Source organism: Macadamia integrifolia, chromosome 10, assembly GCF_013358625.1.
Source record: "Macadamia integrifolia cultivar HAES 741 chromosome 10, SCU_Mint_v3, whole genome shotgun sequence".
NCBI classification, from domain to species: Eukaryota; Viridiplantae; Streptophyta; class Magnoliopsida; order Proteales; family Proteaceae; genus Macadamia; species Macadamia integrifolia.
The window spans coordinates 25,938,383-25,957,693 of NC_056566.1; the positions used below are offsets into that span (position 1 = coordinate 25,938,383).

The window sequence follows — 19,311 nt, forward strand, 5'->3', positions numbered from 1 at the left end:
TAAAGGCCTGAAATGCCTCAACATTTGTGTGAATATCTATGGAATAATTTCATATCCTCCTATAATTTCTATCAAAGGCAATCTTCAAAAAAAAATAGAAAACTGCGATATGTGATCTCCACTAGACTGAGTCTCCAAACACATTTATCTACTTCACCTAATAGGGGAAGGGAGTTCACCTTAGCTGAATTAAAGATATCTTGCAAGAAACTATATATTGAACTTGAGGTAAATTCCAAGTACCTAAATTATAAAATCCAAAACTCTAGATTTAAAATCCTCAAAAAAAAAAAAATAATAAAAAATAATAAAAACCCAAAACCTGATGAAACTGCGTTTGTGTACTCAAAATGACAAGGTAGCTTCAGCCTCCTGATGAGGTATGAGAACTGCCACATTTTGGTGTCAATTTTAAGTTTCGCTTCAAGCCAAGAATTAGAATTGGCACCACGACGTATATGTTTAGCTCTAATTCAAGAATCATCCAATTCTAAGGCAAACAACATAGCAATTATGGGAAGACAACGTTAGGGGCTTTAAAAAAGATCATGCATTGCACAAGTTTTAGCGGTGATATTCTCATCATCTGCAGTTGGAATATAAGAAAACAAGAGCAAATGAAGCGAAAAGGGAAGGGGGGTTAATGGATTGAGATCTGGGAAATAAGGAGTTTGATTTCATTTTGGGAACGCATCAAACATGATTGAACCTGAGTCACACTACGGTACTTGACTTCAGCAGGTAAAACACAAACTTTAAAGTAAATTAAACAAAAAAAATTACAAGAGTCTAAAAATGCTTCTAGCTGCATATGAGTGGTGCAGATGCCACTTCAGTCTAATATCAGCTGATATTTTAGTTTGAACCTCGGCCATAAGTTCTGTTACAATGGAAAATGTGAAAAAAGTTGGAAAGAGAAGCCCTGCAAATAATCTCTCTTCATATTTGAACCTGAAATTCAAACAACCATGAAATCAAGTAAAACCCATTATTTTCCACTCGGGCATAAAACTCAGGAAGGTTAACCCCCTGTTCATTCCATAACACTTGTTTTACTAGCTTTGCTTTTGCGGTTCCATATTGGAGTGGTCTCAATAAGTTTATGTGGTACAAGCCGACTTTCCCTCTTCGAGAGTTTGCGGAAATTGCTGACTCTCAGTCTGGCTATCTCAGCCTCCTCTTCAGGGGTCATTTCCCTCACTACCACTGTCAACCTACACTCTGGTCTGACTTTAATTCCAGATCTCCCTTTGGAATGGTATGACACTCTCTTTTTAAAGAATCCCTTCCCAACAAATGCCTCAGCTGTAAGAAGACACATAAAAATCAGTTTTGTAGTGCAATGTTAATCGAAGAACATTTGGATCAGTTAATATTTACCAACAAGAAGACGATCTGGATCCAACCCGTGGTTATGGGTAGCATTTGCACGGGCTGAGTGAATAACCTATGCCATAAAAAATAATGTTACAGAAGGTCTACTGAGGGAGAATGAAGGAAGCTTGCAAAGGAGCACAAGGGGAAAAATATTGTAATCAGACCCCATCCCCAAAGATTGAAAACAATTCTTGGGAAGAAGAGTAAGTCAATAGCATGTAGTCTGTAAGTCTGATGTTCCGGTGCTAATAACAATGTGAGATAATGTCACCACCTGATGGACAGTCTTTACAGCACGTTTTACTGTTACTTGCAACTGCAACAATGCATCTTCAACACGCATGCCACGAACCAATGCAGCCACCAAATTCACCTTCTTGGGACTCTGAAACCACAGTGCACGTCAGAAGCAATCAGATAAGCATATAAAGCAAAGATCATATCTGGTCTATAATTATCTGATCTATTTTAATCTTCTACGCTATAGAAAGATTCAAAAAGAAATGTGTATGTTCATGGTTCAGATTATCAACATCAATCTAAAGTGAAAACTATCAAGAGCTTCCAGTGAAAGGTAGCCCAAAAATTGAAGAGGTGATAAACAATCCTCTAAAAGTAACTCAGAAGGAATAAAAAGTGAGATTGCTTGCACAGTCAAGGTAACGCTCATGAAGGTCAAACTTATCAGGGGAGAATACTATTGGAAAAGGAAAATCTCTCTTTTTGGATCTTCAATGAGTGAAAAAGGCATATGAGAATAAAATCAATAGAAAGAAATTATCCAAATAGTGATTGATGGATTTATTACTTGCCCAAAAAAGTTTCTTTATTAATAGAAATACAAAAGTTTGATAAGACTTTGGAATTTCAACTTCATTTAGCTTGCAAAACACAGATGTGGATCTAATAACTTGTCTTCTACATAATTTATAAGAAAAAAGATGCAACTAGTGGTATCTGTAACACCTGTTTAATGCCCTTTAAAACTGCTTGAACTTTTGAAGGCTTAGACACAACAGCCTGGGTTTCAGTTTTTCCACTGTTGGGAGCTGAAATGGGTATCAATGGAGAAGAAATGGGAGTTATATCAGATGATGAATCTGCAAGTAATTTCCTTGAACTTGTGATGCCCTGCAACAACAACAATAGACCAAAAAAAAACAATCTTAACACCTACGTAACGGAATTTCAAGAAAAAAAATCAATCTTAACACCAAAGTATAAATGGATATAGAAATGTATTCCACATGTTCATAAGACAGGTAACATAACACAAGAAAAGTAAATGAGGCTGATGAAAACCCATTTGCTATGATATATATAAATGTACCCTATGTCAAGTCCAGATCCATCTACTCTCCTGCAACCTTGGAGAGCCAACATGTGGCAAGAAAGATATCAGCAACCTTTTCCTTGAAAGCCCCTTTTTTTATCCACAACTAAGTGGGTCCCACTCTCTTCTTCTTCCTGTGAAAACCACCTCCTACTTCTCCTTCACCCACTCTCACCTTCGTCACAACCAAACCCCACCCCATCCCATCCCATCCCACCTTATTTCTTCCCTTCCCTCTGTTCCACCTCAAATCCTCCACCCCACCTCTGCTGCCCTGCTGCAGTGTGTCGACCCCCAGCCCCATGGACTCCAGAGCACACCCATTGCTGTCGTTCCACCCCTCTGTTCCAACCCCCCGAACATTTTCTGCAATATCGCTCACTAGGGTCCATTTAGAAGATTTCCCTCACTCCCTGCCCCCCCCAACCCTTATTTTTTTTAAGTTTCAGTATTCCAGTTCTGTTTAGAGTGGTTGTGCTTCATTATTTCAAAAATTAGACCTGTGTGAACATTGAAACTAGGCAAAGATTTTCTGCAGCCCACTAAGACTTGTCTTACTAAACTTATTCAGCACTAATAACACTGAATGTTTCAGGTTTCTTCAAACAAAGAAATGAAAAAATTAAACCTAATCAATAATTTGGTTCCCCTTTTTTCCACTCTCCAGACTTAAGTGCATCACCTGAGGTATGGGAGGTCGGAAGCTCTTCTGGTGAGATCGATCCAAGGTGAAAGAGTAAACAGACATAAGAAACCAACTAGCCTACTGGCTACGCCAGACCAACATCAAAAGCAGCCTATACCCGCTTATCTTTCTTCTTGCCGGTAGCAAAGTGTGGGTGGCAAGGGGTAGAAAGAAAAGGAATCAATCAGTATGGACTGGAGTCCACAGGGCTGGGGGTTGACACAGTGCAGCAGGGCAGCAGCAGGGGTGAGGAGGGTTTTCAGGGGAGGTAGGAGGTTGGAGGTGTAACAGAGAGGAGGGAAGGAAAGGGAAGGGAAGCGGCGGTGATAGGGGAGGGATGGGCTGTGGGGTTGGGGGCAGAACAAAGGGAAGGGAAGAAGATGGAATGGGATGGGGTAGTGATGTAGATCCACATTATGGAAGGAAATATGAGAGGAAGAAGGGTCCAGCCTTAGTCCACCTAAGTGGCTAGGGGTCCACCTGAGTGGCTAAGTACAAATAAGGGCCAATTGGGCCCATTGGCTAGGGGAATAATTAGTAGTTGTTTTTAATTAATTAGTGGGCCATTGGGCCCATCGAGTTGAGTAAGTGGTATGTCGAATCCAAATTGTCTTAGTACTCTATTTGTTTTCCACATAGGCTTATTATTCATAGTCCAATTTTGAATTCCTAGTTGTAGTAGGAGTGTCTAGTCCTATTGGGAAATTAGCTCCTAGTTGAAGTAGGAGTGTCTAGTCCTATTGGGAAACTAGCTCCTAGTAGTAGTTTGATTGCTATTCTACCCTCTATAAATAGAGGAGCCTATGTACTCATAATTTCAGATTTGAATAAAGAATAATTGCAGTCAATTGCTTAGAACAACCGGGATAATTGTGGGTGAGAAGCCCGGGCCGAGACAGCCGCTCCTCCTCCACTTTTCCCTTTGTTTCTTCTTGGTTAAAGCTGTCTATTTTATCTTAAAGTTACTACTGTTGAAGTATACGACTGTTGTGAATATTCAGAAGTTCAGATCTGTCCAAGTTACAAACCAGATTTGATTCTCTCTCCTGAAGCCTGCGATTATTTCTCCTAGGTCAGAAAATCAAAAAAGCTTGTAACTTCACAATCAGCCGTCAGAATCCTCTCAACTTTGGGGGTTTTTGTACCCTCCCTAGGGACTATCTACTCCCAAGAGCGCAGCTCAATCGGACTCCTACAGACCTGGCCGCACCTCTCTCTCTTCAGCTCTATAGCAGGTCTTTCTCTCTCCTATCGGGTTGTGTTTTGGGCTGGTTTTGCTCCTATATGGGTATTGTATCCTTGGAGGTTTATTTGAATGTCTTATTTCTTTGTTTCCTAATCCTATTTGTATTGTTTGGGGTTATAAATTGCTGTGGTAGTTTCTTGTAATCTACTCCTGCATTAAGTAGTATCAGAGCTATGGCTCAGACAGAAGAACCCCAACCCACCCTTCGAGATGTGATGAAAGCAATCCAAGCCTTGTCTACGAGGTTGGATGGACATGACCAACAGTTGGCTGACCTAAAAGAGAGTATTGCTGCCCACTCTAACACCCAACCAACTATTGCCCAAACTAATGTTCAACCTGCTATTAATTGCATTGGTAATGTTCCCAGAAGAGTCACTATGCAACCTAGAAGGAATGTCCCAGCTCAGAATGATGAGTATGATGAGTATGACAATCAACTTTATCAGCCTGACGATACGTACAAGGTCAAGTTAGAATTGAAAGAGTACAATGGGAGGCACGATCCCCTCTACTACCAGGATTGGGTAACTTCCTTTGATGACTACTTCCGATGGTACCGTATACCTGAAGAAAGGAAAGTTCAATTAATTGTCACTAAGTTAATTGGTGGAGCTAAGGACTGGTGGAGGAATGAAGAGAATAGGCTGATCCACAGTCGTCAGATACATCACAATTGGGAAGACTTCAAATTTATCCTTAATGATAGATTCTTGCCACCCACCTACCGACGTCAACTCTACGACATGCTGAATACTCTCAGGCAAGGTACTATGACTGTAGGAGATTATATTGATCGTTTTAATGAACTGCTTTCACGAACAGGTGCCCATAAAAAAGATGAAGAACTGCTCATATCCAGTTTCAAACTAGGGTTAAGGTATGATATTCGTGAGAAGCTTGCCGTGATCGAGATACCCTCCTTAAGCACTTGTTTTGACAAATCACTAGAAGCAGAGGATCTGATCAAAACAACCTCCAGAAGGTACATCCAGTCAACTGACAACAAAAAGCCTTAAGTACCAACCAAACCCACTGGATTTCCTACCCGAGCTCCACAAGATACACAGGATAAAGGGAAGGCTCCAATGGGAAGGGAGTGTGGATCTGTGACATGCTACGGTTGTGGAAAGACTGGACACACGGCAAAATTCTGCCCTAAGCGGGGACGATCCAACTCTGTCATCAGTGCCATAGAATCCAATCCGGATTTACAAATCCACGAACCTCAAGATGACGATTGGACTGTTAATGTTGCAGTTGAAGGAGAGGAGGATGAACTGGAAGATGAGCTTACACCAGAGAATGATGATCCTCATGCTTATGTCAATGTGGTTGCAAGAATTATAGTGTCTGAAACTAAGGGTGAAGACTGGAGGAGGCACAATATCTTCTACACCTTAATGTCTAGTGGACCTCACAAAGCTCAAGTGATTGTGGACAGTGGAAGTTGTGTGAATGTGGTATCTCAAGCCTTTGTCATTGATGGAAAGCTTAAGACTAAATCTCATCCATAGCCATATAAGGTATATCTTCTAGACAGCAACACCATGGTTGTAACTCAACGGTGTTCAGTCCCATTGAAGGTCTCAGATTATGAAGAAAGTATATGGTGTGATGTCATCCCCATGGTCCTCACTGATTACTTGGAAGGCCTTGGTTATATGACAACAATGTGCTAGTGGGAGGTACTAAGAACCAATGCATCTTCGATCACAAAGGAAAACCATTCATTCTAAACCCACTCAACATACCTCAAGTAAAAGACAAGTTAAGGGCTGCCCAACTAAGGAGACAACATGTCTTAAAGAATGTTGCTAAGACCTCTTCCAAAACAACCACTAAGCAAAATAAGCAACCATGCAAAGAAAATTTCAGCAAGAAGAACACTGTGGACAACAAGCTATGCGTGCTGCCCCATAGAGAATTCCTGACCCTTGGTGAAGAAACCGGCCTAATCATAGCTCTTGTTACCAACGCTGCTGAACCAGTGATAGTGGTCAAACATCCCCCACAAATCAAAGAGTTACTTGTTGATTTTTCAGATTTGGTGCCAGAGGAATTGCCTAATAAACTACCACCGATGAGGGATATTCAGCATGCCATTGACCTTGTGCCTAGGTCAGTACTCCCTAATCTGCCCACTTACCGTCTCAGTCCTACAGAGCATGCCGAGCTCAAGAGACAAGTGGATGATTTATTAAAGAAAGGGTTCTTGGTTGAGAGCATGAGTCCATGTGCAGTACCAGCCCTATTGACACCAAAGAAAGACGGATCATGGCGTATGTGCCTTGACAGCCGGGCCATTAACAAAATCATGGTAAAGTACAGATTTCCTATTCCTCGTTTGGATGATATGCTTGACATGTTGACAGAAGCCTCCATCTTTTCAAAGATTGATCTACGAAGTGGCTACCATCAAATTCGAATCCGTCCAGGGGATGAATGGAAAACAGCCTTCAAAACAAAAGAAGGCCTGTATGAGTGAAAGGTTATGCCTTTTGGCCTCACCAAGGCACCTAGCATTTTCATGAGAGTGATGACACATGTACTACGACCCTTCATCGGTAAATTTCTCGTAGTGTACTTTGATGACATACTAATATACAGCAAAGCACAAAATGAACACTTGGAGCATCTGAGACGTGTCATGAGAGTACTACGGGCAGAAAAGTTATACATCAACTTGAAGAAATGTTCATTTATGCTGCCCAAGGTCATCTTCCTTGGTTTTATTGTGTCTTCACAAGGCATAGAAGCTGATCCGGAGAAGGTAAAAAGTGTCGTTGATTGGCCTATTCCAAAGACCTTGACCGAGGTTCGTAGCTTTCACGATCTTGCTTCATTTTACCGACGATTCATCCGGAATTTCAGCACCGTTGTAGCCCCAATTACAGAATGCACAAAAAGGGGAAAAGTCCCATTTCAATAGACTCCGGCAGCCACTAAAGCTTTCAACTTGATCAAACAAAAGATGATAGAAGCACCAGTGCTTAGACTACCCAATTTTGATCTTACGTTTGAAGTGGCTATTAATGCATCCCATGTTGGGATAGGAGGAGTGTTTATGCAAGAGAGCCATCCGATTGCCTTCTACAGTGAAAAGTTGAATGATGCAAAAAGAAGGTATTCTACCTATGATTTAGAACTCTATGTCATTGTTCAAATCCTCAAGCATTGGAGGCATTACTTAATTGGCAAAGAGTTTGTGCTCTATTCGGATCATGAAGCACTCAACTACTTGCACTCACAAAAGACCATTAGTGATCGGCGCGCTAAATGGATCTCATACTTGCAAAGATACATATTTGCTCTCAAGTACAAAGCTGGGAAGGAGAATCAAGTGGCTGATGCACTTAGTCAAAAGGTGATGATGATGAACACCTTCACAGTACAAAGTGCAGGAGTAGAACACATTAAAGAGGAGTACATTAGTGATGCTGATTTTTCAGAAGTATTCAACAACCTACAAGGAGGACGGGATGACAAATTTGCTATACATGAAGGGTATCTTTTCAAAGGCACTCGCCTTTGCATCCCAAACACCTCTTTGAGACATCACTTGATTCGAGAGCTACATGGAGGAGGAATGGGTGGACACTTTGGCAAGGACAAAACATATTCCATGATGAAAGACTTATACTTTTGGCCTCAACTCTTAAATGATGTGCAACATGTGATACAGAGATGCCACACTTGCCAACTTGCTAAAGGAGAAAAGAAGAATACAGGATTGTACACACCGTTGCCCATTCCACATGCACCTTGGCAAGACATAAACATGGATTTTGTCCTAGGCTTACCACCTACACGGGAAAGGTATGATTCCATATTTGTGGTAGTAGATCGTTTCTCCAAGATGGCACACTTCATCCCGTGTAAGAAGACTCTTGATGCAAGTCACTTGGCCAAACTCTTTTTCAAAGAGATAGTGCGCATACATGGTCTACCACAGACAATTGTTTCAGATAGGGATGTCAAGTTCATGAGCTACTTCTGGAAGACTCTATGGCTGAAAACAAATACTAACTCAAGTTTTCCACTGCATTCCATCCTCAGACAGGCAGACAAACGGAAGTGGTGAACAGAAGTCTTGGCAACTTACTCCGATGTCTAGTCCGAGACTATGAAAAGACTTGGCCATCTATATTGTATATTGCTGATTCGCCTATAATAGTTCCGTCAACCGCACCACAGGTCGTACACCATTTGAGATTGTCCTTGGACTGCAGCCTCAACGACCGGTTGACTTGGTACCTTTGCCACCTCAGGCCCGTATTAGTGTAGAAGCCGATGAGTTCCTTAGACACATCATGGAGGTACATGTTGATGTTCGTCGTTGCATCGCTGTTAGCAATGACGGATACCAAGCAACTGCCAATCGACATGTCGCTACGTGGAATTTCAGCCTCGTGATTTGGTAATGGTTCGAATTCCACCTAAGAGGTTTCCTCCTAGTACAGTGCACAAGCTCCATCCTCGGAACTCCCTATAAGGTCTTGAAGCGCATTGGCACTAATGCTTACATGCTAGAGCTACCTCCTACTCTGAAGATCAACAATGTCTTCAATGTAGCTAATCTGACGATATATTTGGGACACCATTCTGATGACAGTGATACTGAACACACCCTCAAACTTCCTCAATTTGCAAACCCTAAAGATGATGTCATCGAAGATGTTCTCGACAAGAAGTTCACCACAGTTCGTGGGGGCAAAGGGTACTACTCCTTCCTCATTAAATGGAAAGGTCGACCACGAGAGGACTGTACTTGGATCCATGCCGATGATTTTCAACGCCTTGACACAGACCTCTATGAGCACTACATGTCCCTTACCCATTTATCGGAGTTGAATGATTCTAAGAAAGGGGGAGCTGATGTAGATCCACATTATGGAAGGAAATATGAGAGGAAGAAGGGTCCAACCTTAGTCCACCTAAGTGGCTAGGGTCCAGCCAAGAAGCCAGCCAAACCCCTACTTGGTCCACCTGAGTGGCTAAGTACAAATAAGGGCCAATTGGGCCCATCGGCTAGGGGAATAATTAGTAGTTGTTTTTAATTAATTAGTGGGTCATTGGGCCCATCAAGTTGAGTAAGTGGTATGTCGAGTCCAAATTGTCTTAGTACTCTATTTATTTTCCACATAGGTTTATTATTCCTAGTCCAATTTTGAATTTCTAGTTGTAGTAGGAATGTCTAGTCCTATTGGGAAACTAGCTCCTAGTTGAAGTAGGAGTGTCTAGTCCTATTGGGAAACTAGCTCCTAGTAGTAGTTTGATTGCTATTCTGCCCTCTATAAATAGAGGAGCCTATGTACTCATAATTGGAGATTTGAATAAGAATAATTGCAATCAATTGCTTAGAACAGCCGGGATAGCTGTGGGTGAGAAGCCCGGGCCGAGACAGCCGCTCCTCCCCCACTTTTCCCTTTGTTTCTTCTTGGTTAAAGCTTTCTATTTTATCCTAAAGTTACTGCTGTTGAAGTATACGACTGTTGTGAATATTCAGAAGTTCAGATCTGTCCAAGTTACAAACCAGATTTGATTCTCTCTCCTGAAGCCTGCGATTATTTCTCCTAGGTCAGAAAATCAAGAAAGCTTGTAACTTCACAATCAGCCGTCAGAATCCTCTCAACTTTGGGGGTTTTTGTACCCTCCCTAGGGACCATCTACGCCCAAGAGTGCAGCTCAATCGGACTCCTACAGACTTGGCCGCACCTCTCTCTCTAGCTCTATAGCAGGTCTCTCTCTCTCCTATCGGGTTGTGTTTTTGGCTGGTTTTGCTCCTATATGGATATTGTATCCTTGGAGGTTTATTTGAAGGTCTTATTTCTTTGTTTCCTAGTCCTATTTGTATTGTTTGGGGTTATAAATTGCTGGGGTAGTTTCTTGTAATCTACTCCTGCATTAGGTAGTGTTGCGACGCAGGTGATGGAGGGTGCCTTTTGTGAAGAAAAAGGTAAAGGTGGTGTTCATACGAAGAAGTAGTCGTAATAAGATGAGAGCAGACTCGAGGAAGGATGGCGATCAGCTTCCTTATGCAGTGAAGGGGTAATAAGATAACTATGAATAAATTAATAAAGAATGTGCAAGTCCCACCTCATTGAATTTAAAAAAGAAAAAAGACAGATTAGAATGAGAAGGTTGCCTGTCATGGGTTTTCCACGCAGCAGCTCACCACCATTGCAGGAAAGTAGTTACTCTCTCAGAACAAGAAGGTGACCCAGACTCCCCTTTGTCTGCTTTGGGCTTTTCCTCAATCAAGAAGTTGCAATTGATTGATAGTTCGTGTAAGTTACAACTTTAGTGGACAGACACCCGGGGGAGGAAGGATCCCTGAGAAAGATAAACCTCATGCATATGGTATGTTCTCCTCGCAAAACATTAATGATATCATTTATCAAATGCAGCACTAAGATTTGAAATGATTTTATACAAGATTAGTAAGAAGAGAAGATAGAAAATAGTAGCATGGTTAAATTAACCATGCAAATCTCAATACGGAAGAAACGTGCTATCATTACCAACTGTTGGAAGTATTGATGAAGTGGTCTTGGAATAGTTGTGCATGGTAGTGTTCTCGGTTGATATGGAAATTCACCTGCAAAAAAAGTCCACTTACTCAACTACCATATTTCAATACCTAATGAACAGATATCCTGGTATGCATGAGAAGAATCTCCCACTCATTGACTTTTTTTTAACACTCTCCAGTGACATGAACATTAGCATAAGAAATTCTAGTATGCTTTACGACAAAGAGTTCAGATTAATCTACCTAGTAAATAAGAGGAAATTTTACGAGCACTAGATAAATTTGAGGATGCACTCTCAATTTGGGCCTCTCTTCTGCCAACGTGACTAAGTATAGACTGTAAATGCCTCTGCCACCTCATCATGACTACAGAAGCTTAAGGAAATCCTCTCTCAACAAGCCTAGCAAAGCAGGGTCAGACCACCTATTGGATGAGGGAAACAGTCAGATAGCAATAAAATATAAAACAATAAACGGCATATCATACACCACCTTCAACCAAAAGAAAAACAAATGACCTCAAAAGAAAAAGGGCAAAGGAAATGGAATCATATTAGCAGTTGGAACAAACAACTAATACTGTGCATCACAATTATTGAGCCCAATTGTTGCCTGAGAAACCATCACATGTAAAATACATGACGCCAAGTGGTTCTTTGCCTAGTTTGTGAAAAACACAGACACTGATGCACAGGGTAAGGGTTGATTTCCACACTAATGCCATTCACTATCACCTACATTGCAATCAAACCCCCCCCCCCCTTCCACCTCCAAGGTGAAATTGAAAAGGAATCATATATTTCTTGACAAGGAGGAAACATGGAGTTCTTTCTTCCCCCATGCATATTTGAGGACCACAAAGACTATCTGTTAAGTAGCAATTATGATAGTTCTTTCTTTCCCATGCAAATACAAGGACCCCACTGAATATCAGTTAAGCAGCAATCGGATTTGCTTTATTTGAAAGCATAAGAAATGTTTTTTTAGCACAAACATATTTTTACCAAATTATAAAATATGAAACACCCCAGCTGTCACAAGAAAATCTTATGAAGAACAGTTGTCTGTACTAGACAATATGCTTTATAAAAATAATTTCAGAAAAAAAAAACTAGACCATAGCATTTAAAAGCAACACCCACAAGTTGCAAAATAACATAAAAGCCCGTCCATATATTCTCTTTATGAACCAGAAGGAAGGAATTTAAAGCATGCAGGCAAACCTTAACAGACTTTACATTTTAAATCATCATTGGCAGCATATGTCAACATATTGGCTCTTGTACCAGAATAAAGTGTCAATATGAGTCCAACAACTGGCAAAAGCTCTTATTTGAGATGATATGTACTTACTAGACACGAGTATGTAGTGCACAGAATAGACAACACGGGAAGGAAACTTAACAGGTAAACTAAAGTCCTTGAGAAAATGATTGGGAAAAGGCAGAACATAATTTTGGAAATTCAAATTATCCGCCAAATATTAATTCATTCAAATCACAAACTTCAGAAATTTGGTCAGTTGATGACATTTCTGCAACTTTTTTTTTCTCCCAAATGAATAATGAATTTAAGTGCACCAGAAAAAAATTGCTTCACCAAAAAGAAGAGAAAAATGAGAAATGCACTAATGATACAAAAAGGGATAAAACCAGAAACCATGGTCCATGGTACGTGAATTCAGTTGTTTTTTACCCAAATCTCATGAGATATTTTTTGGTTTGACCTTAATTGAAATGAAACTGCATGCAATTCTATAGGCATGCAATGTTCCAACCGAAACTTTCCAGTTTCGGTCGATATTTCATACCGTTTTGGCATTTCAGTTTTGTATCGCTGAAACGGTACATCATAAACAACAGCAACAACAACAACGACGCAGCCTTTTCCCAGCTAAATGGAGTCGGCTACATGGATCTGTCAGAGGAAAAGATAAAAGGAGGAAGAGAGGAAAGGGGGGAAGGATCGGCAATGCAACACCTCCGGGTCATCCCACCTGAACGCAGTCTGCAACACGGATCTTTGCCCTCCAAACAGCTCTGTTTGATGTCATACTAAGGTCAAGACCAAGCTTCTACATGTCTTTTCCTTACCAACTCATCAATGGCCATTTTAGGCCTGGCCCTAAGCTCTTCTAGCTCCTTCCAACAGGATCTGATCACTCCTCCGTACTGGAGCATTCCACGGCCTCCTTTGAACACTACCACCTTAAGCGGCATTCTCGAAGCTTGTCTTGAATCAAGGGCACTCCCAACTTAGCCCTTATGATGTCATTCTTCACTCTATCTCTCTTAGTTTTACCGCACATCCATCTCAACATCCGCATCTCTGCTGCACTCAACTTATTTATGTTACGCTTCTTGGCTGCCTAACATTCCGCCCCATACAATATAGCCAATCTTACGACCATCCTGTAGAACTTTCTTTTAAGTTTGAGGGGAATATGTCGATTAAAAAACACTCTAGATGCCTCCAAAACCGTACATTCTTTTATTTAAAACCAAATCAGAGTCAAAATGGGTCTCTATTTCGACCCATTAGACAGAATTCGACTAAACCTGATATTACAACTCCAGCCCTTTGGATTTTTTTAAGAAATATACATCCTGCCAACCTATGGTACGAAATACATTGAGTGTGTTTTGTAACAATTTAATGGCTCCATTATTTTTTAAGGATGCTTAATTAAGATCTCCATGAAGTTTCAGGCCAAAATATGACTATACGACCATCAACATGGTCAAACAAAAAACCAACCACTGAAATGTGCAGAGTTTCTACTGAAATTCAGTGGTTTCATGAAATATTTCGGTTTTCTTGAACCTTGCAGAAATGAGCCAACCCCAATACAGGGAAGGATCTAACGTAAAGCTAATCCCTATATCATTACTATCAAGACTACTGATTGTAGATGCCAATCTAGTGGTGTTTGAGACCGATTCTTATCCGAATCAGATAGGAACTTGCCGATTTTGTCCCTGATTCCTAGTGTTATAACCCTGTGTTCCGCCCAGTTGCAAACCCTTCACCTCCCTTCATTACCCTGTTTCTCTCCCTTTCGCTACAATCATTGGAGTAATCAGGAAAGTCTCTCTCTCAATCGTTTTGGGAGGATAGACAAATTTTAAAGCTCTTCAAAATGCATATAGAGATGGACGGTTAATGCAGGAGTAGATTACAAGAAACTAACCCAGCAATTTATAACCCCAAACAATACAAATAGGACCAGGAAACAAAGAAATAAAACCATCAAATAAACCCCCAAGGATACAATACCCATATAGGATCAAAACCAACCCAAAACACAACCCGATAGGAGAGAGAAAGACCTGCTATAGAGCTAGAGAGAGAGAGGTGCGGCCAGGTCTGTAGGAGTCCGATTGAGCTGCACTCTTGGGTGTAGATAGTCCGTAGGGAGGGTACAAAAACCCCCAAAGTTGAGAGGATTCTGACGGCTGGTTGTGAAGTTACAAGCTTTCTTGATTTTCTGACCTAGGAGAAATAATCGCAGGCTTCAGGAGAGAGAATCAAATCTGGTTTGTAACTTGGACAGATCTAAACTTCTGAATACTCACAATAGTCGTATACTTCAACAGCATTAACTTTAGGATAAAATAGAAAGTTTTAAACAAGAAGAAACAAAGGGAAAAGTGGGGGAGGAGCGGCTGTCTCGGCCCGGGCTTCTCACCCACAGCTATCTCGGCTGTTCTAAGCAATTGACTACAATTATTCTTTATTCAAATATGAAATTATGAGTACATAGACTCTTCTATTTATAGAGGGCAGAATAGCAATCAAACTACTACTAGGAGCTAGTTTCCCAATAAGACTAGATACTCCTACTTCAACTATGAGCTAGCTTCCCAATAGGACTAGACACTCCTACTACAACTAGGAATTCAAAATTGGACTAGGAATAATAAACCTATGTGGAAAACAAATAGAGTCCTAAGACAATTTAGACTCGACATACCACTTCCTCAACTCGATGGGCCCAATGGCCCACCTATGTGGAAAACAAATAGAGTCCTAAGACAATTTGGACTCAACATACCACTTACTCAACTCGATGGGCCCAATGGCCCACTAATTAATTAAAAACAACTACTAATTATTCCCCTAGCCGATGGGCCCAATTGGCCCTTATTTGTACTAAGCCACTCAGGCTGGACCCTAGCCACTCAGGTGGACTAAGGCTAGACCCTTCTTCCTCTCATATTTCCTTCCATAATGTGGATCTACATCAACGGTACTAGTGGCAACTTCCGCATGGCAGCCACCACCAATGAACTGAAAGAAGTCTGAGGAGTTAGGTCTTCATTTCATGAGCTGGAGAACTCAGATGTTGGTCTCAATGTACCCTCGAGATTTCCTCCACATTAAATATATTAGATGATTTAGATATCACGTTAAATTTTTACTCAACAGGGTGGATCTTTGAGACTTTCATATTCAACAGTTAAAGTTCACGTCCTCCTTAGATAGAAATATGTCAGTAGTGAAATTGCAACTGATATCTAAAGGATCTTGCTTCAATCTGTAGAAGTCATTTTTGATGGAGAAGAGGGGGGGTAGTGGTGGAAGTGTCGGACTGAATGTACCCAGCAGTCAAATGATTAAATTTTTACTCAACAAGGTGGATCACGGTTCTCGATTTTTCTTTCAGACTTTATTCAACAGTTAAAGTTCACGTCCTCCTTAGATAGAAATATGTCAGTAGTGAAATTGCAACTGATATCTAAAGGATGTTGCTTCAATCTGTATAAGTCATTTTTGATGGAGAAGAGGGGGGGTAGTGGTGGAAGTGTCGGACTGAATGTACCCAGCAGTCAAATGATGTACGCTTAATGCAGTAATTACAAAACAATAATTCGGGAAAAGTGATCTATTAACAATCTTACCAGACTTCATAAGTCAAGTTGACTGCATAGAGAACAATAATAGGATATATATATATATATATACATATATAGGAAAAGACCATCACTATGCAACACAGAAGTGGCAACCGATGGAAAGGGCGATGGTCAGTGGTCCTGGATAAAATTAGATATGCGAACGTAGATCCTGGGGGTCTGCCACAACAAATAACCTTGCATTGCCACTGTTCAAGAGGACTGCTGGCCTCATATCTGCCGTTGACTGAGAGGGCAAGAAGGTGTTGGCTTGCCTCTGCCCTGGTATTGATCAAGAGGGTGAGATGTTAGATGGAGAGGTCTGTTGCCATGCATTTGTAGCTCAAAGCCAAGATTGATAGCCTAATGTGAGGGGAATTAAACTAATGGAGACAATAAGAGGGATGCTCTAAATCATTTCCCACTCATCGAAGTTGTTCCTCTATCATATTTAATTTTTTTAGCAGGCCCAAGCACAGCCTCTCTCTCATTACTAGAATAATAATCGAGAAGATGCATTCATGGTCTGTTAAACCTTTTTTTGTTTTTCTTATCCAGGCATCTAGGGTAGTTGCAGATCACAGAGGGCTCACCATTCGCACATGGCTACATGATTCAGCTCAGGTCAGTGACTCTTTTTCTTGTTCTCTAAAATTATTTATGTTGCTATTTTGTATTTAGGAGAAAGAAGCCTGTCAGTCTGGTATTGCCTACGCCCAGACTGTCAACAACACCAGACTGGCAGGGTTTTTTTTTTCCCCTTGTATTTTTTTCTGTTCGGTTTTTTTTTTCCTGAAAACAATATCCTTTTGCAGTTCTCATGCTTTCATGAACACTTAAATTCAATCTAGCTTTCCGATTTGAAATCATTTCTCATTATTCTGGATTTCTACATCTAATACTAATTAAGTTTAACCCCTGAAAAAGGTAAGAGGAGGTTCGAAGGAAGCAAAATGAAAAAGAACGCAAGCACCGCAGCTTCACCTTGAATCAGAAAAACACCAATAAAAGAATGAATTGCAGAAACCCAATATAAGTTAAGATTTTTAACTAAAATACTGGATTTGCATGAGGACTTATGCAGTTGTAAAGAAAATTACTAGAGTGGAATGTGAACACAATTCACAAACTAAAGCAACAAACAAGCTACTGAAACTTGAAATCTAAAGCTACAACTGTAACCCTGCCCACTAAAAAAACAGATTAACCTTAGTAAATTGTAGTGCCCAGTTTCTAGATGTATGTCCCTTCTAAGAAAAACTGCGTAATTAATTACTCTTCCGTTCAAACCTCCTAATTCCTCTTAGATTAAAACTCACAGGACAGCCCAGGTATTCTCTTTCCAGATCTCCTCCTCTTCTTCTTCTGGAGTAAAATCGTTCTTAATACTGAAAACCTCCCGAATCTTCCCCGGAGTCCTCCCCCTAATCATGCTAGCAACATTCCCTACCGTCATATCCAACAAGCCCTTAATGTGAAGATAATTTGCAGCCTAATCAAACAGATGTTCTCATTTAGAAACCAATCAAATTTAGTTCTTTCATGTCGAATTTTGGGTTTGGGATTACCTTCTGATACAGAAGGTTTGATGTTAGGTCCAATAACACTTTTGAGTTTGGGTTTCTCAAACTCACACAAATGTTCACTCCAGTAAACAATATACCTTGCAAATAGTCAGGGGCTTAAGTTGGGATGCATTACTCATGGCTAAGTCCAATCCAGCTTGACTTCTTTTAACAATGATGGGACAAAAATTTACAGAGAAGAGAGAGAGAGAGAGATGCATCCACTTTACTCTGAGAAAAACTTACAGAGAAGAGATAAACTCGCTGGCCGAATGGAGACGGAGAAGAAGAAGGGGCAGGATCTCAACTCAATAGATTCAGATGGCGACTCGCCGGAGAAAAGGAGCAGTAAGTCGCATTCCCGCCGCAGCAACCGCCTTAGATTGAGTTTTCAGCAACCGATGGGAAGAGGAAGGACGCAAGGGCGTACTGATTGTTAGGACATTATTAGGACTATCGCCCTCAGTCGCCAGTCGCCAGTCGCCAGTCGCCGTAAACGGAGACGGAGAAGAAGGGGGCAAGAGCCTATGGTCCAACTTGGAGAAAAGGGGCAAGTCCCAGTTTTATTATTCTGCGACGGAGAAAAGGGTTAGAGGATTTGGGGAGTTCAAGGTTTGAGAAGAAGGGGGCAAATTTCTGTTTACCGTTTTACTCTTCAACCGTATACGGAATTGGTCAGACCATCGGTTAGACCACTCTATACCTTATAAAAAAAATATATATATATATATATTATACTATCATATTACTATTAAAAAGTACATACTTCTTGTTTTTGGTATACTTTTCCAAAAGGACAAAAAAAAAATGTAGGTACTCCTTGTTTTTTGTATGCTTTTTCAAAAGGATAAAAAAGAATACCAAAAGAATTTTCAATTGACCAAAAAACCACTCAAAATGTAAACTGATGAAAAATAATAATTATCTCTCTCTCTCTCTAAACGTGGAGGAGAAATGGAGAAGTAATTCTTGCTATACTTCTTCTTAAATCTTATGACCCAAAAACCCCTCAAAATGGGAGATAAAAAAAAATTATAATTCACTCTCTCTCTCTCTCTCTCTCTCTCTCTGTCTCTCTCTCTCTCTCTCCATATTTAAATCTCTATGATTAAAAAAATTTCAAATGACCAAAAAAACCCTCAAAATGGAAGATGAAAAAAATAATAATAATAATTCTCTCTATATATATATTTAAATCTCTATAATTGTTATTTTTTTTTTAAATCTCACTCATCCTCTCACCCCTCAAAATAGAAGATGAAAATAATAATAATAATAAACTCTCTATAACTCTCTCTCTCTCCCCCCCTAAACGTGGAAGAGAAAGGAGAAGTAATTCTTTCTATTACTCTTCCTTAAATCTCTATCCGTCTCTCTCCATAGTTAAATCTCTATAATTATTTTAAAAAAAAATCGTCACTCATCCTCTCACCCCTCAAAATGGAAGATAAAAAGAAAATAAAAATAAACTCTCTATAATTCTCTTATCTCTCTCTAAAAGTGGAGGAGAAAGGGGGGTAATCATTAATAATAATATTAATAAACTCTCTCTCTTTGTCTCTCCCTGTCTTTGGTATACTTTTCAAAAGGACAAAAAAACCATTGACATCTATCAAAAAAAAATTCAAATGGCCAAAAAATCCCTCAAAATGGAAGATAAAAAAAATAATAATTA

General features: G+C 40.2%; 1 protein-coding gene across 1 annotated transcript; it reads right to left on the reverse strand.

Annotated features, from left to right (window-relative positions):
• Positions 1-656: 656 nt before the first annotated feature.
• On the reverse strand, positions 657-18,248 carry LOC122092040 (39S ribosomal protein L22, mitochondrial-like). Its single transcript, XM_042662333.1, has 7 exons — positions 17,883-18,248; positions 11,420-11,600; positions 11,166-11,242; positions 2,344-2,508; positions 1,652-1,762; positions 1,381-1,447; positions 657-1,305 (listed from the first exon to the last, which is right to left on the reverse strand). The coding sequence occupies exons 2-7, from the start codon at positions 11,538-11,540 to the stop codon at positions 1,034-1,036; spliced, it is 813 nt and encodes a 270-aa protein (XP_042518267.1). The 5' UTR covers positions 11,541-11,600; positions 17,883-18,248; the 3' UTR covers positions 657-1,033.
• Positions 18,249-19,311: the final 1,063 nt, after the last annotated feature.

Bases quoted from the DNA above. Each gene is read 5' to 3' on its own strand.
- LOC122092040 (XM_042662333.1), bottom strand. From the start codon at position 11,540: ATGATGAGGTGGCAGAGGCATTTACAGTCTATACTTAGTCACGTTGGC. The intron at 2,509-11,165 runs GTAATGATAGCA...TTGTTGTTGCAG, and splicing joins ATCAATACTTCCAACAGTTG to GGCATCACAAGTTCAAGGAA. The intron at 1,448-1,651 runs GTGGTGACATTA...TTTATGGCATAG, and splicing joins CTGTAAAGACTGTCCATCAG to GTTATTCACTCAGCCCGTGC.